Raw genomic sequence first — 24,785 nt, forward strand, 5'->3', positions numbered from 1 at the left:
ATTGGAAGATCCAAACGTTCTATTCAGCGGCCTATATACTTGCATCTCCATTAGGGCTTGTTCACACATGGAACTATTATTGCCACCCTTATGAAAAGCAATCTATGATGGATCACCTTTCAGAGAACGTTTAACAAGCAGTGCAGAGGCTATATGTTGTCTCCATACTGCCTGGTTTAACCCTCAAAATGCTGACATACTGCGTGAAATGCACGTGGTTGTGGCAAAGCCCTACTCATTTGCGTTGATGTAGTTAAGTGCCAGTGCTGCTTCATTTCTGTTTTTAGGAGGGCGAATGAAGGGCAGTAAAATCGTGGCTAAACCACCTGCTCCTACCACACGCCTGTGTGAGTGAACGCTTAAAATGGTTGTACACCTCAGACATGAAATATGAACAAAGCCTATCCCTCTATAGTATGTACCTGTTTCAGTTAAAAGCACTGTCATTTCTGTCTGCTGTTTCATTCCTCTATCAGCATGAGTCACTTCTGACAAGTTTTCCTGACACCAAGAGAAAAAAGGTGACAGAAGGGACCTTCAGCACATTGACAGCCTCAGCTCTGTTCCTGTGTGCTCTTTGGAGGGGAGGGTGTCCCTTCCCTCCAATCAGCTCTCAGACCTTTCCTTACTGAGCTTTGCAGTGTGTCATTGCAGCACCCCGCCCCTTTTTTTCTGACAGCTTAGACAAGCTTTCTGGACTTTGAACGGATGAAGAGAACACTACAGATAAACAGGTGCAACTTATGTAGGAGGATTTGTTTCATCTCTGTGTGAGGCCAGTCACTTCACTGGGTATATATAAGGGTTTACAAACACTTTAAATAGCTGTGCTCACCAAGGGTAAGTTGATAGCTTATTGGTAATTCAGCAAGGCTTAGCACACCTCATTCATGTATAGTGAGACCTCCCAGCTGTAACAGACAAGTACAATGGGGAAGGCGGTCTTGTGCTTGCATACCAAATCTAACAAAGTGCTGGTGGTTTGTTGGTTGTTGAGTGTTCACTATTGGGTGATTTTGGTGGAATTCACAGTTTTTTGCTTAATGCATTGTGTTTATAGGACAGTCACAGCAATGATGTCACCCTCTGTATCTTCTTCATGGGTATTTGTGTTGGAGACAGTCATGGAAAATCATCAGCCTCTTACAGGTAAGAGAGAATACTCAGATTTGTTAGGCAGTACATGTATTCGTATTTCAGGATCTTAGCGTGTATTTTCAGGACAAGCAGTGATTCGTAATAAAGTAAATGCCTCCCCCCTACTGCAGCTTCCAGGTTTCATCCGGTCAGATTCAAACTCCAGTAGAAGTGTATGGAAACACTAATAATGAACTTCTCTTACTTGCTCTCTTTTGGCCTGCTAAATATACTATTGATCATTCATTGGCAGAAAAAAAAAACGCTTAACTCAAGAAACAGGATTTAATAGATTGATGGTCTCCCAGAATAACATAAAAGGGGTCTATAGATGCCTATGCTATCAAAACACATTCTACAAATCTCATGAAGAGTATTACAGAACAACATCCCCAAGGGAGGAGAGAGCTACCTGCTTGTAAAGAGGTCAAATGCCACTACTTGTCGGGGACAGAGATCACTCTTTGCGGGGCGGGGGGGGGGGGCGTGGACACTACTGTGTACGTGTGTGTGTGTGTGTGTGTGTGTGTGGGGGAGGGGGGTAGAGAGGACACTGCCATGAAGGGGGGGGGGGGTGGCAGGGGACACTACCATGTGTTGGCGGAGTCAGAGAACACTACAGTGGGCAGACAGAGAACATTTATGGGGGGGTGAAAGGTGGCAGAGGACACCACGTCTGTGTGTGTGGGTGTGTGTGTGGGGGGGGGGGGGTGCCTTTGAGAGTAATTTTAAGCAGAGCAGACCACACTACTGTGACACCCTAAATGTTCTTCATGCAGTATTTTTATTGGGGGCTTCCCCCCCAAAAACAGATGACGATGCAGCCCCAGGGGGATCTTTAATTTCCTCCATGTTACTCAGGTAGATCTCAACCTCTGAAAGGTTTCCTACCCCTTGCAGTTCACTAAATATATTTATGACATGTAATTTTGAAAAGTGATTGCTAAAACAGAAAAAATATGTTTTTCTCTTTTGTTCATTGACGGACACAGCTCCTGATCTTCTTAACCATTAGGTTATACTGCACCCTACAGGAGTAGGACACTAGGCAGAAAAAAAGGCTGGATATGCCTATGGGCAGTCCCAGGGGGTATACTCCCTCTCTCTGCTACAGGTACTCAGTTTTTTTTCTGCCTGGTTAGGAGTAAGGACCTAGTTCCTTGCTGGGATATTTGGTCCTGGCAATTTTTTTCTTTTTGGATAGATTTTTTTTATCCTGTTTTTTTCCTGTGGGATATACAATCAACTGCCGGACTGAGCGATGGGCTGGATAATCTAGAGCCAGTGGTCACCCCAGTCTGGCCAGCGAGTGCACGCAGACCTCAGCTCCGCACTTGGTCGGCCACGATATAGCCCCACCAAACGGGGGCTGGCCTGCAAGTAAAATGCCTCACGAGGTTGCATACGACCGGGTCTCGGCCCAAGTCGCAGCATTCCTCCTGGCCAACAGCACCCCCATTTCGATGGAGAGGAGGTTCTGTCTGGAGCGGTGCCTGCCTGGTTCCTGGTATGGTAACTATCCCCCCTCTTCCCCTGGAGGGTTTTGGGGTGGATGTGGGCCCCTCCATGGGACGGTTGACCCCCAGGTTCCCCTCCTTCCCGTTAGGCACCCCCCTCATCGGTCTGGTGGTTCCTGTGGGCCATCTCGCCCCCCCCTTTCTTTACTTATGCTGGGGCTGTGGGGTGGTCTGGTCCACCTCCTGGGGTGGGGACAGGGTGCTTTGCCACCGGCGACCAGGTGATTGGTTGTGGAGGGGGGGACTTTACCCGGTGGGGGCTCTTGCCAGGGTTCCCCTTCCTGCACCATTTTCTGAGGTCTAGGGATCCCTCCTGGGTCCCTGGGAGCCTCGTGGTGTCACGCCTGGCTGCCATTTTGCTATAGCCTATGTGCCGATTGCATGGCAGCCATGTTGGTGTAGTTTAGCAGCCATTTTGCGGTGGTTTGCCATTGAAAATAGCGGCAGCCATGACAGTGGATCCCTCTGGGCAGCGATTTAGACGGTGGGAGTCCCTCCTTATCCCCTGGTGCTGACTCCTGGATCATTTAATTTCTTGATCGCCACACGTGGAGTGCAGATAGTCCTGGTGGCTGCAGGTGGCTGTTTCTGGCAGGTGGTGAGTCTGGTGGGGTCCTCTCCCTCTCTGCTGAGAATCGATTGGTGCTCTGTTACTGGCGACCGGGTGGTGCTGCCGGAGCAGTGGGGGTGTCCCTTAGCAGTGTTTTTTTACACCTTTTTTGTGGGGTCCCCCTATTGACTCATGGAGTCTTTGGAGCACATTTCCCCACCTGATCCCCTCTCAGAGGCTGCGGGGCCCTCCAGGTCCCAACCATCTATTGATGCACTGATGGCGGTTCTGGAGTCCTTCGTGTCGCGGAGGAGGTGGTTTTTGGGCGACGGGCTAGCAAAAAGCACCCCCTGCCTTCCCCTACCCATCTGTCTCTTCAGATTCTGAATCTAATTCCGCCGCCGTTGATGTAGGTTACTCTGCTCGGTCTGCGACCACGCGCCCTGAGTTCTCTGATAGTGAGGATGATTCCTCCACTCCTGTAGCCTTGCACGAAAAGGTGCTAGCGGACGCACTGATTGTATCTGTACGTGAGATCTTAAAGATGGAGGACGCAGCTGAAGCTGCGACGGAGGTGTTGGTTCCCTTTGGCACTCAGAAGCCATCCAGAGCAGCAAAGGTCTTTCCTTTCTCCCCCTATTCTGACAGAATTGTCGCTAAAGAGTGGGAATGATCAACACATCCCCTTGTGCTCCCTAAGCGATTTGCTATGCTGTACCCCTATATGAGGAGTCCCTTCTTAAAAAGTGGACTGTTCCACCGGTGGTGGACCCTCCGGTTTCAAGATTAAACAAGGCAGCCGTGATTCTGGTTGAAGAGTCTCCGACCTTTAACGTCGTGGCTGACAGGAAGGCAGAGGCTGTGTCCCGCAATATGTACACTGTGGCTTGTTCCGCATTGAGGCCTCTATTCACCATTGCCCTGTTGTCGCAAACTCTGACCGTGTGGGCTAAGTTTTTACGCTGTGACCTGGAGGGGGAGCAGCTCCCCCTTGCCTTTGCTTAGCTGGCAGACCAGTTGGTCCAGGGGCCGCAGTTTATCTGTGATGCCGCTCACCTAGTTGCTAGGCTCTCTGTTTCGACAGTCATCCTTCTGCGTATTTTTTGGTTCAAATGCTGGTCTGCGGACCAGACTTCTAAAAAGGCCTTGGCTGATCTTTCTTTTCAAGGAGATCGCCTGTTTGGTGCCACCCTGGATGACATCATTAAGGGTCTCACAAGGGGGAAAAGTACCTTTCTTCACAGGCTAGTAAGGGCAAGGACCCTCGTCGTAGACGTGGGCCATCCTTCTTGGCTCATAAGAAGTTTTTTCATCCCTCAGGGGTGACTGACAAGGGATCAAAGCCTTTCAGGTCCTCCTCTGGTGGATCCAAGCACAAACTTGGTCTGGCAAGTTGAGAGCGGGTTTCTCCAGACCCTCGGACAAGGCTCCTTCCCGCATGTAGGTGCACCTTTACCCGCAATTGGGGTGGGGGGACGTCTTTGCTGGTTTCCGGACCCGTTGACTTCCCTGGTACAAGACAAGTGGATGAAGTCATATGGTCCGGCTACAAGATTGAGGTTCGTTCTTACCCTCCGGAAAGGTTCTCTCCTTCCAACTTGCGCCTGTCCCCGGACCACTTACAGGGTCTCTGGGGCAGTGCAAGAGCTGTTATTTCAAGTGGAGATTGTCCCGGTTCCGACTTTGGAACGTTTTTAAGGGTTTTACTCAAACCTGTTTACAGTTCCCAGGTGCTTCCAATTCTGGACCTCATGGCGCTAATGGACCTCATGGTGCAGAAGTTCAGAATGGAGTCCGATCGCATGGTGATGGCATCCCTGCATGACGCCACAGACACATTGGTGGCCCCGTGGGGTTAGTATTGTCTGATTTACGCTTTCCCTCCTCACAAGCTTCTACCAAGACTTCTACACAGGATCGAGGCAGAAGGGATTCCAGTCATTCTGGTGGCTTTGCATTGGCCTCGCCGAGCTTGGAATGCCGATTTGGTGCGGCTGGCTGCCAACGTTTCTTGGAAGCTTCCTCTCAGGGAGGATCTGCTGTCCCAAGGGCCAATCTTCCATCCTGCTTTACAGTCGCTGGCTTTGATGGCTTGGCTGTTGAATGCCAGGTGCTGATGGATAGAGGTTTGTCTGAGTCGGTGATTCCAACGCTGTTAAAAGCTAGGAAATCTATTTCTAGGCAGATCTACCATCGTACGTGGAAGATGTACATTGCGTGGTGTGAGTCTCTTGGGGTTCATCCTCGCTTTTTTTTGCTGGCTCGGATCTTGACCTCCCTTCAATGGGGGGTTGAGCAGAAACTGGCTTGTACCATCAAGGGCCAGGTGTCGGCCTTGGCAGTCTTCTTTCAATGATCCTTGACCACACACTCCTTGGTGCGTACTTTTCTTCAGGGAGTTCGGCACTTGGCTCCTCCGGTGAGGTTTCCATTGCCGCCTTGGGACCTTAATTTGGTACTTTCAGTCCTCCAGAAGCCTCCTTTTGGGAATCTTCAGGAGATTCCCCTGCTTACGTTGTCCCAGAAGGTGTTTTTTTTGGTGGCTATCACTTCTGCGCAATGTCGAAATTGGTGGCCTTATCCTGTCGGTCACCTTACTTGGTGGTTCACGGATATAAGGGGGTTCTTCACCCCTGTCTGTCGTTCCTTCCAAAGGTTGTCTCTGATTTTCATTTGAATGAAGACATTGTGTGGCCTTCCCTGTGCCCCAGGCCAAAACATTCGAAGGAAATTGCTTTGCATGCTTTGGATGTGGTCAGGGCAATTAGGGTGTAGCAGTCACAGAGTCTTTTAGGAAGTCAGACTCACTATTTGTGCTCGCGGATGGGCCTCGGAAAGGGTTGCCTGCTTCCTCTGTGACCATTTCCAGATGTATCAGACAGACGGTGATTCAGGTCTATTCCATCAAGGGTCAGGTCCCTCTTTTCTCTGTCAAGGCGCACTCTACTCAGGCGCTCAGTGCCTCCTGGGCCTTCCGTCATCAGGCGTTAGTGATGCAGGTTTGCAAGGCGGCCACCTGGTCATCCGTGCACACTTTCACAAAGTTCTATAAAGTGGATGTGTTGGCATCTGTGGAGGCTTCTTTTGGCCGCAAGGTTTTGCAGGGTGCTTTTTAGATGACCTGGTCCTCTTTGAGGGTGTATTGTTTTTATCAGACGGGCTCCATTTGTTTTGGTTGAGCTCCTTTTTACCTGATTGGCTATAGTTTATCCTTGGGAATTTCTTTTTCACTGTTCCCAGCTTCCCACCCCTCATGTCGCAGACTACCGGGCTTGGGTGTTGCCGACAGCTCCCCTATTTCGGTGGCGAGGATTCTGTCTGGAGCGTTACCCGCACCATGGAAGGGTAAGTACAGTCCCCCCTCTCCCCTTTAGGCATTTTTTTGGGGTGGACGCGAGTAACCTCCAGGGACGATCGGACCTGCCTGCAGGTTCGCTCCTCTGAACCTTAAATGCCTCAGTGAGCTGGGCTTCCCCCACTCCCTTTCCCCCCTGTCTGGACCTGGAGTCTAGTGGGGGTCCCAGGGCAGAGAATGCAGCAGAGACCCCCGGGGTCTTCCTCCGCTATCCCCACTCTGTAAGGGTCCTGGGATAGTGGGTGTCCTGCCTTGGCAGTCTAGAGGGTCCCAGTGTAGGAGACCCCTAGGTGCATGCCCTACTGTTTGCAGTGTGGGTCCTGGTGCAGAGTGCACAGCGGAGTTTCTCCTAACATGTGTACTACCTCCGTGGGGGTCCCTTGCAGAGGGTGCAGCATTGCAGAGGGTGCAGGGAAGATCCCATCAGCATGCTGCAGCATTTGTGGCTGATGGTGGCCATTTTCCCTTAGTCTTTCAGGTCTCCGGTTGGTGGCCATGTTTGTGTAGCCCGATGATGTCACGGGGGCCATTTTTCCTTAGTCCGGGAGATGCTGCAGATGACTGAAGCTTCGTGGGGATGCTGAAGCTCTTCCTCTTCAGTATTCCTATTCCTGTGCCCGGGACATATGAACAGGGATGGCGTCCATGATAATGTTGGGTTCGAAATTTTCTTCGCTCCTCTGGTCGAGAGGGTCCCTGTTATCTCTCGCTCTCTCTGCTGGTAGGTACCCTGAGCCCTGAGGGGATCCTTAAGTGGTACCAAAAGATCGTTTTTGTACTGCAAGGTCTTCCTTTCTTTATGGAGCCTCAGGTTCACATCTCCCCCACTGACCCCCTCATAGAGGGGGCAGGTCCCTCGGAACCCCAGCTTCCCATGGTTGCACTGATGGCAGTCCTTAGTGTCCCGGGTGGAAGTGGCGTGTGGGCAAAGGCCCAGTCTTTCCCTGCTCAGTCTGTCTCATCTGATGCTGCCGTGGACGCGGCCCACCCAGGGGGACTTAATATCACACCCCCAGATCCAGCCGATATTGAGGATGATTCCTTCATGGTCGTAGACACGCTTATCTCTGCAGTGCGTAAGACTTAAAATATGAAGGATGTGGCTGATGTAGCCACGGACGGGTCTGTGTCGTTTGATATGCATAAGTCTAAGTTCCCTTGTCTAAGTTATCCCAGAAGGTGACATTCTTGGTGGCTATTACCTCGGCCCACAGGGTATCGGAATTGGAGGCATTATACTGTCGCAGTCCCTATTTAGTGGTCCATAGGGATAAAGTGGGTCTTCGTCCATGTCCATCATTCCTGTCCAAAGTTTCCCTGACTTCCATTTGAATGAGGACATTGTGTTGCCTTTCTTGTGTCCCAAGCTGGCTCATCCCAAAAAATTTGCTTTGCATACCTTGGATGTGGTAGCTACTGAGTCCTTTGGGAGGTCAGACTCGTTTTTTGTGGTTACGGACGGGCCAAGAAAAGGACTGGCCGCTTCTTTGGCTATCATCTCCAGGGAGATCAGACAGACGGTGACTCAGGCCTATTCCATTAAAGGTCAGGTTCCACATTTCCTTGTCATGGCACATTCTACTCAGGCGCTGAGTGCTTCTTGGGCCTTCCGTCCTCAGGCATCAATATCGTAAGTTTGCACGGCGGCCACTTGGTCGTCTGTGCATACCCTAACAAAATACTATAAGGTACATGTTTTGGCTTCTTTTGGCTGCAAAGTTTTGCAGGCTGTTGTTTAAGAGGGGCTGTTAAACCCCAATTTTTTTTTTTTTTTTCACCCTGAAAGAGAAACACATAATGAGCTAGTATGCATCGCATACTAGCTCATTATGAAATACTTACCTTAGAACGAGCCCCCGCCGTGCTTCCCGCTTACCTCTATGACGGGCGACATGTTCAGTCGCCAGTCTTCTGGGATCGTGGCATCTGGCCATCTGATTGGCCGGAGCCGCGGTGACGTCACTCCCGCGTGCGGGATCCGACGGTCACGGCACGGGGCTCTGAAGGAACAGCACCAGCGGCCGTTCCTTCAGAGCGCATGCGCCAGTGACGTCACTGGCTGCATGTAAGGTAAATATCTCCTAAACGGTACATGTTTAGGAGATATTTACAGTACCTATAGGTAAGCCTTATCTTAGGCTTACCTATAGGTACAACTTGCGGAGGAGGGTTTACTTCCTCTTTAAGGGCACTTATGTTTAGCCTTGGGTTATTTTCCCCATCCCTCTTTTTACCTTTTGGCACTGCTTTTGGACGCCCCAGCAGTTATGATTTATGGAGCGCTGTATCTGTCGATGAACGAAAGAGAAAATGTGATTTTTGTACTTACCGTAAAATCAATTTTACTGAGTTCATCAACAGACACAACTCCCACCCCTTTATGATACTTCTAATCCCGCTTGCTACAAAACTGATTACCCACAGCACAGAGGGGGGTTATATTCCAAGTTGACGACGGCCCATGGGCATAACCAGGTATTTTTTGTTCTGCCTAGTCCTACTCCTGGAGGAGGCAATATAACCCAGTAGTTATGATTTATGGAGCACTGTGTCCATCGATGAATTTAGAGAAATGGATTTTACGGTAAGTACAAAAATCCAATTTTTCTGCCTAGTGTCCTAGTCCTGTAGGGTTGCAGTATAACTCAATGGTTAAGAAGATTAGGAGCTGTATCCGTCAATGAGCATCAGAGAAATGGATTTTACGGTAAGTCAAAAATTCCATTTTTTTTATAAGCATCAAAGTAAACTCCTCCTTGCAGAAACACAAGTCCCATCATGCCTCTGCTTCCTGGGAGTCATGATTGTGGCTGTCAGAACCTTGTAATGTCTCATGGGTCTTGTAGTTCCACAACATTTGACTGGTCGAAGTCTGCCTTCCCTGGCCCTAGGGTCCTGCCTAGGTTGCCTTGTAGTTGATCCAGAGCCCGGAGTGACTTGGAGCCTACTTCTCTAAGAAACCCATACAGCGTTGTAATGTAGGTATGTTTATCCTGTATAAAATCCTGTATAAAAAAAAAAAAAGACTACAGCTACCACCTTTTAAGTTGCAGTAAGTCCTCCCCAGCCGGTCTTTATCTATACCCAGACCAAAACACGGATATTTTGGTTTAATCTCCCCTCTAGCAAGTGGATGAAAAGAACATTTATATGTTGTGACCTGGTCCGTCTGAGATATGTTTCAAACTACAGCGAGATGAATAGTTCTTGAAAGGCTCCAAACGGCAATCAGAGGAGTGAGCTTTGCCAAGCTGGAGGCTGGTGGGATAGAGATATCGCTGGCGTGACTCTGGAATGTCGGAATGTGTGTCTTGGCAGAGCTAACCTGAAATCTTGTCTGCAGGTGGAATGACATTGGGAATATCACACACAACAAGTCTGCAATTGTCCTGGAGCTGAACAGAAAGGAAGAGAGTGTCCTTTTTCACACGGTACGTGCGCAATCGCCTCTTCCCACATTTGCCTTTTTGTTGTCAGATTTCCTTTTTTTTTCCTGAATTGAAGAATGTATCATTGCAGATAAAGTGCCTTCCTGTCTGAGGTTTCGATAAAACAGAAATCTTAAATGTAATTCTCTTAAACGGCCGCAAAGTGTTAGTGTGATCATAAAGTCTATCCAAACCCAAGAACAAAAAGTATATATTGCAGGTTGCCAGTCCTTAGATGTGATGGTTGCATTAGTTTTCTCATTTCAGGATTATAATATTTTCTAGTTGATCCCACCAAAAATCCAAAGTTCTTGTAACTTCCCATGCACTGAATTTTATTAATAAGAGTTTATTGAGCAATGTGTTTGGGTTGGATGGAGGTGGATCAATCAAAATCCTCGATTTATAACATAAAAAATTAATAAGAAATATAGTTCCATTTATTTTGTTATGATTCAGAGATTCTGATGGATCCTCCTCCATCCAACCCAAAAAGAGTGCAAAACCACTTGCTGACCAAGCCTTTTCTGGCACTTTTTGTCTACAAGTTTAAATCTGTATTTTTTGCTTGAAAATTATTTCTAACCCCCAAACATTTTATATTTATATTTTTTTTAGCAGAGACCCTAGAGAATAAAATGGCGATTGTTGCAATTGTTTTATGTCACACGGTATTTGTGCAGCGTTTTTTTTTAAATACCCCCATATAATTATATACCCCCATTTTTTTGTAAGATATGAAAAATGTCACATCAAGTAAATGGATACCTAACATGTCACGCTTTAAAATTGTGCAAGCTTGTGATATGGTGACAAACTGCGATACTTATAAAATCCCCATAGTCGAAGCTTTAACTTTTTTTCAGGTTACCTGTTTAGAGTTGCAGAGGAGGTCTAGCACTAGAGTCATTGCTCTTGCTGTAACGTTTGCGGTGATACCTCACATGTGGTGCGAACACCGTTTACATATGCGTGCATGACTTGCTTATGTGTTCAATTCTACATGCAAGCACGGAGGTATGGGGGCACATTTTATTTTTTTCTTATTTTTTTTACACTGTCCATTATTATTGCTTTTTGGTTTTTTTTTTTATAGTTTTATTCCTATTTGAAGGAATGTTAACATCACTTGTAATAGAAATAAGGATGACAGGTCCACTTTATGGAGGGATCTGGAGTCAAAAAGACCCCAAATCTCTCCTTAACCTTTAAAAGCAAAATATCAGAAAAATTTTTTTTGATCTTTTGCTTAAGAAAATGTGTTCCTCTTCACCCTAGACCAGAAGTGATGTCAGAACATCACTCAGGTCCTCCAAGGCCATAGATCTAGTCTTTGTTCACCTCTGTGACCTGCTGTCCACACCGTTAGATAATTTCTCAGGCGCGCGGGTAAAAAAAGCGGTAAGAGGAACACCGGCGGGGGGGTGGCGGGGGGGGGGGGAAGCTGCTTCGGAAAACGATCCGTCGGCTGAAATAACAAAATTACTGGGGTTATGGCTGGTTTCAGACATAACCTCGGTAAACCACAACATGTATATACGTATTGTGGTCGGCAAGTGGATAAGTAATCTCCCGAAATCACAAATTCACACGTTCAAACAAATATATTCAATCTTCCTAAATTGCTTCCAAAATACAAATTGATTCGGAACAATGAATATACAAAACGAACCTGCATATCCAAAACAATATGAATATGACAAAATTAAATGATTAACTTAACAAATAAATCTGAAATGAAACAAATGTTTCCGTTGTGAACATCTCTAATCCAGATCTGTGAAAGAACTGCTTTATCAACTTGGAGGAGCAAGATGGGGCGGTAAGATTCCGGGACATGCGGGTCTTTGCCCGGCTTGGGTTCAGCACTATCAATGCCTCACGCATAGGAGGTAGGGCAGAATCCTCAAACAGGGATTGAAATAGGGCCAGTAATTTAGGGTAAAGGAGTTCCGAATACTGGGCAAAGAATTCAACCGGGAGGCCATCCAGGCCAGGGGCCTTAGATCTAGGGAACTTGGACACGGCCGGAAAGAACTGCTTTATAAGTCGTGAGGTTGTCATGGTATGGATAAATGGAAGTGGGAGGTGATGCAATCCAAAGAAATGAGTGGAAAAGGAAATTAAAATAAAGCAAGACGCAGAGATAGGAGGAAGAGAGTGGATGGGGCAAAGAAGGATGGAGTAGGGTAGTTACCCAGGTGCCCAATCAGCCAAAGACCATTTGTGAGTAAGTAAGTTAAGTACTGATGTTGGATATGAAAACCTGGCTCGTCATCCTAATTCATCCCAAAGTGTTCAGTAGGGTTGAGGTCCGGATTCTATGCAGGACACTTAGGTTCCTCCTCACCAAACTGGTCAGACCATGTCTTTATTGAGCTGGCTTTCTGCACACAGGTACAAAAAAAAGAGTTTTCTCCAAAGTGTTACTGCAAGGTTGGAAGAGCACCATGGACTTCTGTACCACTGCTCTATCTGCTTTTTGCTGCTTAATCAGCACTGCCGGCTTTAGCCCGAAGTGCTGATCCGTGTATTTTGACAGCAGGAACGTCTCCCCACTGTCAGAATACAAAGGTAAAGCAGGCTGATTCCCCCATCCACCTCGACTATGTGAATGGGGAAATCAAGTAATTATGTTCATTTAGCACACAGTTTGAATGAAAATAAAAACAGTCATCTATGGGCTGCCTAATCCTTCACTAAAGCACCTGAACTCAGGGGGGTATTCTTCTTCTTATTATTCTTAATATTATTATTATTATTATACAGGATTTATATAGCACTGATAGTTTACGCAGCGCTTTACAACTTGAGGGTTAATAGTACAACTACTATACACTTTAATACAGTAGGAATCAGAGGTCCCTGCTCGTTAGATCTTTCAAACTAAGAGGGAGGGTTAAGAGATACAAGAGGTAATAACTCTGGGTGATGAGCTGATGGAGAAAATAAAAGTACAGGTATTAGGTGAAGGCAGGATAGGCTTCTCTGAAGAGAAAAGTTTTCAGGGATCGTCAGAAAGTGGACAAAATAGGAGATAGTGGGACAGATTGGGGTAGAGCATTCCAGAGGATGAGAGAGGCTTGGGAGAAGTCCTGGAGGTAAGCATGGGAGGAGGTGACAAGGAAGCTACAGAGAAGGAGGTCTTGGGAGGAAAGAAGAGGATGATTTGGTTGCTATTTTGAGACTAGGTTAGTGATGTAGGTGGGGGCCAAGTTGTGGATGGCTTATTGTTAGCATTTTGAATTTCATTTGTTGGGTGTGTGGCAGCCAGTGGAGAGATTGGCAGAGAGGGGAAGCAGACACCGAGCGGTTTGTAAGGTGGATTAGCCTGGAAGCAGCCTTCATGATGGCCTGAAAGAAGATGGCCTATTTATAGGTAAGGCAATGAGGAGGGAGTTGCAGTAATCAAGGCAAGAGATGACCAGGGAGTGAATTAAAAGCCTTGTGGTTTCATTGGTTAGGAAGGGACGTATCTTGGAGATGTTGTAGAGGTTTTGGCGGCAAGCTTTGAACAGCGATTGGATGTGGGGCCTAAAGGATAGTTCAGAGTCCAGGATTAGACCTAGGACCTTGGCATGGGGGGACAGGTTGACAGTGAAGCCGTTGATTTTGACAGAGAAATCAGGGGAAGAGGCATGTGGGGGAGGAAATATCATGAGCTCGGTTTTCGGATAGGTTGAGTTTCATACTTTTGGCCCTAAAGTATTCAGAAAATGGAATGTTTTTCTACTAGCGAGGACAGGTTTGATCAGAGGAGTCCTAACAGGTGTTTTTGTGATGGGTATTGTCCTATTGATTGCCTTGTTTTGCCTTTGTTTATTTTCTTGAGCTGAAAGTATTGTGATAGCCTGGCACATTGTCATCCATCTGTTTCCCAAATACACTGGCGCTGCAGATGCCCTAACCTTTCTTTTCCATGATTTTCAACAGGACGACATTGAAAACAGCAAATACATATCACGGCTGTTTGCCACCCGGATGAAGTTCTACAAAGAGAACAAAATTTGCACAGAGTAAGTGACTGTCTTTTTTTGAGTAGCTGTTAAAGAAGTATCATTACATGTTAAAAATCTTTACTATATCCCTCAGGGGGACCAAGTGCACATAGTACTTGGTCCTTTTACCATCCATGCAAAGGTTCCAAAATAAAGAAAAAATAAATATTGTTTCTCTTTGGTTCATTACCGGACACAGCTCCTTAATTTCTTGATCATTGGGTTATACTGCCCCCTACAGCAGTAGGACACTAGGCAGAAAAAAGCTTGACTATGACTATGGGGCAGTCCCAGGGGGTATACTCCCACTCTCTGCTATAGGCACTCTTTTTTTTTTCCTGCCTAGTCAGGACTAAGGACCTAGTTCCTTGTTGGGTTCTCTGGTCCTGGCAATTTTTTTTTACCTTTTTGAATGGAATTTTTTCCTATCTTTGTTATTTTGTTCCTGTGAGAATCTACAATCAACTGCCGGACTGGGCGATGGACTGGATAATCTAGACCCAGAGGGGCCCCTCAGTCTGGCCAGCGAGCGTGCGCAGACCTCAGCTCCACTCTAGGTTGGCCGTTACATACCCCCACTGGGCGGGGGCTGGCCTGCGAGTTAAACGTCTCGCAAGGGTGCATACGATCTGGCCTCGGCCTGAGTCGCAGCGTTCCTCCTGGCCGACAGCCCCCCATTCGGATGTAGCGGTGGTCTGTCAGGAGCGGTGCTCATTCTGTTCCTGGTATGGTAAGTAGCTGTCTATCCTCTTCCCCTGGAGGGTTTTGGGGTGGACATGGCCCCTCCCTGGGATGGTGGCACCACCCGGTTCTCCTCCTTCCCCCCCAGCCCCTTTAAATTTTCGGTGGTCACTTTGGGTTTTGGAAGGAGTAGCACTGTGGGGGTGGTTTATTTTTTGATGGCAGCCATGCCCCTATTATTGTGTAGGGCACTTGCCCCTTTTTAGCGCTGCGGGACCTTCGGGGTACCCTGCCTGCACATCCGTGTCACGGCGGGAAGCCCCCTTTTTAAGAGGCTATTTCCTATTATGCGGGCCTCGGGGGGCGACCCCTTTGTTTTTTTGCGGGGTCCACTAGGTGGTCCATTCATGGGCCCTTGGTCGGCGTCCCCTTTGCGGGATCGCATTCGGCGCCCCTCCCCTGATTATGTATTTCTGGGTGAGCTTAGTATATAGCGCACCCCCGCCCTCCCCTGCCTCATCTGTCTAATTAGATCCTGAATCTGTTTCAGCCGCCACGGACACGCATCACCCTGCTGGGTCCATGCACCCTGAGTGCTCAGATAGTGAGGATGATTCCTCTGCTCCTCTAGCCGCGCTGAAAATGCGCTGGTGGTTGCCATAATTGTGTCAGTGCGTGAAACCTTAAAAAATGAAGGATGCGGCCGATGCTGTGTTGGAGGCACTGGTTCCTTTTGGCACCCACAGGCCCTCCAAAGTGGCGAGGGTGTTCCCCTTTTCCGCTTACTTTGACAACATTGTACTTGTGAGGATTCCCTGCTTAAAAAGTGGACGATCCCACCTGAAGTTTCCAGGTTAAATAAAGCTACCTTAATTCCGTTTGAAGAGTCCCCGGCCTTTAAAGATCCAGCTGATAGGAGGGTGGAGGCTCTGGCTCGCCATATGTTCACTGGGGCTGGTTCGACACTTAGGCTGATATTTACTATTGCCCTGGTGTTGCAAACTCTGCCAGAGTGGGCTAAACTTTTACGCTGGGACCTGGAGGGGAAACAACTTCCCCCCGTCAGTTGCGGAGCGGGCGGATCAGTTGGTCCAGGGGCTACAGTTTATCTATGATGCCTCTTTGGATGCAGCTCTTTTGATTTCTAGGCTGTCTGTATCAGCAGTGGTCCTTTGGCGTATTATCTGGCTGGTCTGCGGACCAGACTTCTAAGAAGGCCTTATCTGATCTCCCCCTTGTAGGGGATCACCTGTTTGGAGCTTCCTTTGATGACATAATTAAGGGTCTCACACGGGGGAAGAGTACTATACTACAGCAAGCTACCAAGGGCAAGGAGCCCCGTCGTCGATGTGGGCCATTCTTCTCGGCTCATAAGAGGCCTTTTTGTCCCTCAGGGTCTCAAGACAAGGGATCAAAGCCCTTCAGAGCCTCCGCTGGCGGTTCCAAGAGGACCCAGTCTGGCAAACCACGAGCTGGCTCTTCCAAACTTGCAGACAAGGCTTCCTCTGCATGAAGGGGCGCCCTCACCAGTATCTGGGGTGGGGGGGATGTCTTCGCTGGTTTCTGGATCCGTGGACCTCCCTGGTACAGGACAAGTGGGTCTACGCAGTCATTCGGTCCCGCTACAAGATCGAGTTTCGGTCTTATCCTCCAGAAACTTGTCCCCAGATCGCTTATGGGGTCTCTTTGGGGTAGTGCAAGACTTGTTACTTCAAGGGGTGATTGTTCCGGTTCTGACTACGGAACATTTTCAGGGGTTTTTATTCAAACCTCTTTACAGTTCCCAGGAAGGAAGGCAAGGTATGTCCCATTCTGGACCTCAAGGTGCTAAACTGCTTTGTGCGGGTGCAGAAGTTTCGAATAGAGTCCATTCGCACGGTAGTGGCGTCCCTACATCAGGGATTTTCTTGCGTCTATCGACATCAAGGACGCCTACCTTCACATTCCAATATGTGCCAGTCACCAGTGCTTCCTCCACTTTGCCGTGGGCGAGGAGCATTATCAGTTTGGCGTTAAACTTTGGTCTCACCTTTTCTCCTAGGGCAAGGGTGTCCAAACTACGGCCCTCCAGCTGTTGCGGAACTACACATCCCATGAGGCATTGTAAATCTCTGACATTCACAGACATAACTAGGCATGATGGAAATTGTTGTTCCTGAACAGCTGGAGGGCCATAGTTTGGACAGCCCTAGGGTCTTCACAAAAGTGTTGGCCCCGTTGCTAGCATTGTTGCGTCAGCGGGGGATCACGGTACTGGGGTACCTGGATGATCTTCTTCTGCGCGCGGAGCCTCCGACTGCTCTGATGGACATCTTGGAGATTGCTCTGCGAACTCTAAGGGAGTTTACTTGGATTCTGAACCTTCAGAAGTCTGCTCTGGTTCCGTCCACAAAATTGGACTATTTGGGTCTGACTCTGGACTCGGCCCCAGCCAGAGTGTTTCTTCCTCTGGAAAAACTCCAGACATTGAAGGAGGCAATTCAGCTTCTGTTGTCCAGCAGACAGTCATCCCTCCGGGATTGCATGCGGGTGCTGGGCCTGATGGTGTCTACCTTTTTTGAGGCGGTTTCGTTTGCACAGTTCCACATGAGATCTCTGCAAAAAGAGATTCTGGTGAAATGGGACAAGAATCCATGGTCTCTAGAGGTGGTTTGTTCTCCGGCACTTCGACAGGGAAAATCCTTTCTCCCCCTTTACTGGACGGTTGTCACCAGGTATGCCAGCCTGTCCGGGTGGGGAGGTGTCCTCGGCACAGACTGTGCTCAGGGGGTCTGGACTCTGGAAGAGTGCAGACTGACGATTAATGTACTGGAACTCCAAGCTATCAGACTTTGCCTGGATCATTGGACAATTCGTCTTCAGGGGTCTCCGGTATGAATTCAATCGGACAATGCCACGGCCGTGGTCTATGTCAATCACCAAGGGGACACAAGAAGCGCCTGGCAGCTCGGGAAGTAGCCATCATTCTAAGTTGGGCAGATCGATTAGTTCCAGCCCTCTCTGCTGTACACAGTCCAAGGAAGGTACAGGGGTTTGTGGAACGGTCTCAGGATCCTCTGGCCGATACCACAGACGCATTAGTGGCTGCTTGGATTCCGTATTGTCTGATTTACGCCTCCCCCACCTCTCAAACTTCTGCCAAGACTCCTGTGCAGGATCGAGGCAAAAGGGATTCTGGTCATTCTAGTGGCTCCAGACTGGCCTTGCCGGTCTTGGTACACCGATCTGGTGTGGCTGGTCACCGATGCTCCTTGGAGTCTTCCTCTCATGGAAGATCTGCTGTCCCAAGGTCCAATCTTCCATCCTGCTTTACAGTTGCTGGCTTTAACGGCTTGGGTGTTGAAAGCCAGGTGCTGAAGGATAGTTTGTCTGAATTGGTGATTCTTACGCTGTTAAAGGCTAGAAAATCTACCTCTTGGAAGATCTACCATCGTACATAGAAGATGTACATTGTGTGGTGTGAGTCTCTTGGGGTTCTCCCTTTTCCTCCAACGGGGGGGTTGAGCAGCGCCTGGCCTTGAGTACCATCAAGGGCCAGGTTTCAGCCTTGGCAGTTTTCTTTCAACGTCCATTGGCCACACATTCCTTGGTGCGTACCTTTATCCAGGAAGTTTAAAACATGGCTCCTCCAGTACGGTCTCCATTGCCGCCATGGGACCTCAATGTGGTTGTCAGTTCTCCAGAAACCTCCCTTCAAAAATATTTGGGAGGGTCCCCTTCTTACGCTGTCCCAGAAGGTGGCCTTTTTGGTGGCTATTACTGCTGCGCACAGGATGTCAGAGCTGGAGGCGTCGTCTTGTCCTTCACCTTACCTGGTAGTTCACAGAGATAAGGTGGTTCTTCGTCCCTGTCTGTCATTCCTTCCAAAAGTTGTCTCTGATTTCCATTTGAACGAGACATTGTGTTGCCTTTCCTATGCCCCAGGCCTAAACATCCTAGGGAAATTGCCTTGCATTCCCTGGATGTGGTTCGGGAAATCAGGGTGTACCTGGCAGCCACGGAGTCTTTTAGGAAGTCAGACTCACTATTTTGTATTCCCGGATGGACCTCGGAAAGGGTTGCCCACTTCTGCTGTAACCATTTCCAGATGGATCAAACAGACAGTGATTCAGGCCTAAAATTCAAATGTACCTGCACTTAGGAAATTGCAATTTCATGTATTATCCTGTGTGTGCTAATTCCAATCTAGTGATTCAGGTCTATTCAATTAGGGGTCAGGTTCCTCCTTTCCCTGGTAAGGCTCACTCTACTCGGGCGCTTAGTGCCTCCTAGGCTTTCCGTCATCAGGCGTCAGTGCTGCATGTTTGCAAGGCGGCCACCTGGTCATCTGTGCATACTTTCACAAAGTTTTATAAGGTGGACGTGTTGGCATCTGCCGGATGCTTCTTTTGGCTGCAAGGTTTTGCAGGCTGCTGTTTAGAGGATCTGGTCTTCTTTAATGGTGTATTGTTTTTTTTAGTTGAGCTCCAGTTGTTTTATGGTTGAGCGCCATGTTACCTGGTAGACTACGGTTTAGCCTTGGGAATTTTTTCTTGCTGTTCCCACCCCTCATGTTTGACACTGCTTTGGGACGTCCCAATGGTCAAGAAGATAAGGAGCTGTGTCCATCAATGAACGAAAGAGATTTTTGACTTACCATAATCTCTATTTCTCACATGTTCATTGACAGACACAGCACCCACCCCTCTCTGGAGTTGGCTTTCTTATGACACTGCTTGTAATAAAACTGAGTGCCTATAGCTGAGAGTGGGAGTATACTCCCTGGTATTGCCCCATAGGTGTAGTCAAGCTTATTCCTGCCTAGTGTCCTACTCCTGTAGGGGGCAGTATAACCCAATGGTCAAGAAGATAAGGAGCTGTGTCCGTCAATGAACAGAGAAATTGATTTTACGGTAAGTCAAATATCCCATTATTTTGTCAGTGCTGTGCTGTTGTTCCAGCCCAATATAAAGCCCAATTTATGGGAATTTCTATGGGGGAACTACAGCATAGTACTGAGCCTCCACCAACTTTCTAAACTAACTGCCTTTCTACTATTATGAATGAACAATTTCTGCTATGTGGCTGTTTGCTGTATCTGCCAGCGCAGTGGGTATTTACTTGCATAAAAATATATACATAGTGCCGCAAGCAGAGGGCATGCAGAAGCTAAAAAAAATGTCCATAGGGTAGTCTTACGGACTATCCTTATTGTCCATGTGAAGATGGGGTACAATCTGATATCTCAGAGCCAGCCTGGAAGGGAGCGGAAGCGGTCTCCAAACATGTAAAAAGCAGAGAGAAGACAGGCGCCTCTGGGTAGGATTGTCATGATGCAATAAAAACATACATATTAGTAAGTGAATGCAGGTGCATAAATAATCCCGTGTCCAGGTGCTGCTGTGGCTATCTCTTGGGTCAATGAGGTGCCTCTCGTCTCGTCTCGTTGTCCTGTCCAGCAGAAAGCAGTGTGGATGCGGGAGATCGAGTTCGAGGGGTTGACCGTAGGTGAGCCACAGCGTCTGCTGTCTAGGGATCACCGGCGTGCTCGCAAAGCGTTTCGGAGCATTGTACACTGTGGTGAAGTGCCAGCCAATGTATTGGGAGTGAACAGTGACTATTTATATGCTCTGGGGATACTGCCGCCCGGTGGAGAAGACTTGATAGAAGAGCATTCTATTGCCATCTAGTGGGAAGAAATGCGCGCTGACCCATCGGGAAGCATACTATAAAGGTTGCGCAGGTGGCACCATCATATACACACTTAAAAATCAAGCTAAATTAAGGAATATAGTACTTTTGGATAAACAAATAAATAGGCATCATAATATAAAAAGTGATAAATCTACTTAAAGTGTGGAAAGAAAAAAAAGATATATAATAAGTATGGGATATGAAGAATGCAAATGAAAGTAAAAATGAAAATAAATATAAATGTGGATGATGGAAAAAAAAATCATATACCGGTAAATGATAAATAATGAGATGAGAAATAAATATGAAAATAATAAAAATATTAATAATAAGAAAAATAGAAATAAAATTAAATGTAAAGAATAAATTCTATATATATATATATGTATATATGTATGTATATATATATATATATATATATATATATATATATATATATATATAATTATACAGGATTTATATAGCGCCAACAGTTTGCGCAGCGCTTTACAATATGAGGAAAGACAATAAAGTTACAATATAATTCAATACAGGAGGAATTAGAGGGCCCCCCTGTTATATATATATATATATATATATATATATATATATATATATATATATATATATATATATATATATATATATATATATATATATATATATATATATATATATATATATATATATATATATATAAAATAAATGTAAGAAAAGAAAAAATTGGATGATGACACTAGGTGAAAATGAATGTATCCATTGGTGAATCACGATGACTTACATTTATGGCAATAGATAATTATTGATGAATCCCGATGTCATGTGTGTATATGTATGTATGTGTGTGTGTGTATATATATATATATATATATATATATAAATGTGTATGTATACAGAAATAAACATTAGCAAAAAAAAGGAAAATGGATAAAGAGCCAATTTTTTGGGCTAATATTTACTTGCAGCCAGTGATGTATTTTCGTTTTGTGCAAGACTAAAATCGGGCACTACCTTAAAAGGATTGAATATGTCTGCAGCCTAGCTGTTGGACTTTGAATTAACAGCAGCACACTGATAGATTGTCCCTGTCTTCTCCCCTCCTGCAAGCACATTCACTTTGTTACAGCACTGTACAATGCAATATAACCCTAACTGGCTCACAGTGCTATCCTTCCCCCGACCAATCCGAATCCTGTTACACCGAGGGATACAGGAAGCGAAAGTAAAGACAGAATTCATGTACTTACAATGCATTTAAAGTGTTGATCTGCTGGAAGCAATCATAACATGTGGTCGTACTACCTGAGACTGTGAGAGATCACTGCCATTGCGGCCCCTTTTATAATCAGTGCTCCCACTACTGACTGCTGGGGGCTGAGGGACGCACAACAAGCACCAAAGAGCCGTATGTTAGGCATCAGTGCTCCAGTATCTTATTTGCTGCACTGACACCTGATCTGAGAGAGATGGAGTAGAGCAGTAGTAGTTGACACATGGAATTAATGCATAGCTTGGTTTTTTAGACAGCCCAGCACACCCCCTACCATCAGGCGTCAGCCGACATGGAGCCGGTCTTCCACGGTGAGTCATTTCTTATACATCTTTATGCAACTTTATTATTCCTTTATTTATTCATTTTTTTTTTTTTTACTTTTTCTCATTTGTCTTCTTTCATTCTGTCCCTTCCCATTTTTTTTTTTTTTTTAATATTTTCCTGTTTTTTGCTAATGTTTATTTCTGTATTACCCAGTCAAGACAACAAGCAACGATATTACCTGCAAGACACATTCAGGGGAACGAAACATTCATTTCTGAAGGTAGGTGTGATGTAGCTGGAACATATTGCTTTTATTATTTCTTGATCAATTACTGCACCTTCATTAATGGAAAAGCAGCACATCTGATGCTACTTTTATGATAAAGGGGGAGATTTAGCCCTTGTTCAGATTGGAGTGATAGTTCAAATCGCACCCTATTGTTAGCAATGGCCATGTTCAAATCTATGCAAAGCCGACTTTGTGGTGGCACATCAATTTTAAAAAAGTAGTTCCTGCACTAGTTTTGCCAATTTCGGGTGCAACTTGCATAGACATCTGTGCATGAAGCCGAAAACAGATGTCTGCAAAGTCGCACCTGAAGTCACGCGATTTTAAAGCCACATTTAATGGGAACGAGGGCTAACTAAAACTGTTGCACACAAAATCTGGTGCAGCTGTGCATAGTAACCAATTTGCTTCTAACTTCAGCTCGTTCAATTAAGCTTAGACAATAAAACCTGGAAGCTGATTGGTTACTATGCAAAGCTGCACCAGATTCTGTGTGCACTTGTTTTACTAAATCTCCCACAAAGTGTTGCTTCAGCTGTCTGACTCGTACAGGACTAGCAATTATGGAAGAGCTTGGGTGTATTTGGATCCTGGTCTGAACCCACCTATGTGAGCCTAGCAGGAAGCTGTCACTGTTCTGGGCCAATCATAAGCAGCTGAGGCATTTCCTGCCCAGCAGCCGCATGTATACGTGTCCTGCTGATGATGAGCCTAGTACAGATGACCGCTTCCTGAAGAGCTCACTTAGGTGAATTTGGACTAGGATCTGAACACATCCAAGCTCATCTTTAATTAGTAGTGATTTTACACATATTCCTGGCCTCCCTCTGCCTAACCAGGAATACTGAAACCGGTCTAAAAGCTGTAGTTATGAATAAAATAACAGTTTCCTCCCCATAACCTTGTGAGCACCTTCACACCAGCAATCCCTGTATGAACTTTACTAACGTGCTGAGGATACATTTTTAATTGTCTTCTGTTTAAAAGCTGAAAGCCAATGCTTTGCACAATTGATATCTCTGAAGCTGGCTGTCACCTTGGGTTCTCACCAACCATCGGGAACCAGCCTAAGTTGTTCCTGATCATGAGATTACTATATTAGCTATGATAAAGAAACCTGCCGCCTAAAGCTATGCCTATGTTCAATACTGTAATTGTCAGTTGTCAGAGACAGTTACAGTAATAAAAAGAAAAAATATTATACACATTTTTGCTCACTTGTCAGCCTATAATAAATAAAACAACATGTTTTTATTAAACCAATCTACGTCCTAAAAGCCTTATGTGTCCTTAAAATAATAAACACGATTTATAATTCACAATTTATAAGCGCGGTTTAGTTATGCAACTTAGAGTTGGTGTCAACCTAATGTATGCTTACGCAACTAAATGGTGTCTGGGCATATAAGCATTAATGACCTCTGGTCACAAAATGGTTTAAAGTGCTGCAGAAGGGAACCATCTAGAAGTTTAAGATGTGTGCTGCCTGCAGTTACAATCGGCTGAAGCTTTAGCTGGGTTATCAGGAGGAAAAGTTACTGTATGTACTGACCCCAGTGTTGCCTGTTGGAGAGGTTCTCTTGATCTTTTTTTTTTTGATGGTTGGTTTTATTGTGGAAAATTACACATTTAACTGAAATGATGGATAAAATGTTGAGCCCTTTTCCTTTTCTTCTCCTTCTCCTGACTTATCCTTTGTTCCTTTATCTTACCTTACCCTCTTCTCTTCATTGCCTTCCTTTAGGTCTCTAAAGCCGGCAATAGGGGGATTAAATCCCGGCCCGTTCAGCAGGGACCGGCTGAGATTCAAACCACCTACAGGCAGGCTGGTTTTACCCAAGTAGATTCATCAATCGACTTGGGTACAACCATCCTGTCTGATTTTTTGCATGTAATTACTGCCAGCAGCTATAGATGCTAACAGTAATCACTGCGTTCTGCGGGCCGGAAAGGCTCCTCACCGGCAGAAGACAATAGCGTTGCAGGAGAAATTTCCCCATCAACACTTCCACCTGGAAGGAATAAAAAAACGCATAATCTATGGGCTGCTTTACCTTCCAATGATTTACAATGCTTTGCTTTCCCTGCATTTGTTTTTTTTTCTTTCCATTTGATGTGGATTTCTTGCCTTGACTTCTCATGCCTTGCCTTCCCTTTGTTTGTGGACATCTGCCCATCATATTATGTGACCAAAAGTATATGGATATCCCCAAATTATTTCAGTTCAGGCATTTCCAGTGAAGGGCACAGTAAATCTAAATACAACATACAAAGACTTTTTGGACAATTTTGCATTTCTAGCCTAGTGCAAACACTTTGAGAAAGAAAATTTTATGTCCCAGCATGACTGTACACCTATGCACAAAGCCAACTCAATAAATCATAATTTAAATGTGAAGGAACTTGAGTGGCCTGCACAGAGCCCAGACCTCAACCCTAACTAGCTGCTGGGTTGCTTTTCCAAGCAGCAGAAGAAGACGCCCGCCTGCCCCCCCCCCCCTCCCGCCTTCCGCGGCTTTCTCAGGCTCTCCTGTCCCACCGGGAGACCCGAGTGACCAGCCAGCGCTGATCTAAAATGGTAAACCTGTAAAGGCCTTTTAAAGCGTCGTTTATGGATAGTACAATTTACATTATTTGTCAC

General features: G+C 46.3%; 1 protein-coding gene across 1 annotated transcript in view; it reads left to right on the forward strand.

Moving 5' to 3' along the window:
• Window positions 1-24,785, forward strand: part of PTPN14 (protein tyrosine phosphatase non-receptor type 14) — a 190,021-nt gene that overhangs the window by 137,855 nt on the left and 27,381 nt on the right. The window contains exons 8-12 of the mRNA XM_082249758.1: window positions 1,061-1,149; window positions 9,903-9,990; window positions 13,921-14,003; window positions 21,842-21,899; window positions 22,069-22,135. Of these exons, the coding sequence (XP_082105884.1) occupies window positions 1,061-1,149; window positions 9,903-9,990; window positions 13,921-14,003; window positions 21,842-21,899; window positions 22,069-22,135 (385 nt within the window). The remainder of the gene's footprint in view (window positions 1-1,060; window positions 1,150-9,902; window positions 9,991-13,920; window positions 14,004-21,841; window positions 21,900-22,068; window positions 22,136-24,785) is intronic.

The sequence above is a fragment of the Pelophylax lessonae genome (genome assembly GCF_965119305.1).
Source record: "Pelophylax lessonae genome assembly, chromosome: 3".
Lineage (NCBI taxonomy): Eukaryota > Metazoa > Chordata > Amphibia > Anura > Ranidae > Pelophylax > Pelophylax lessonae.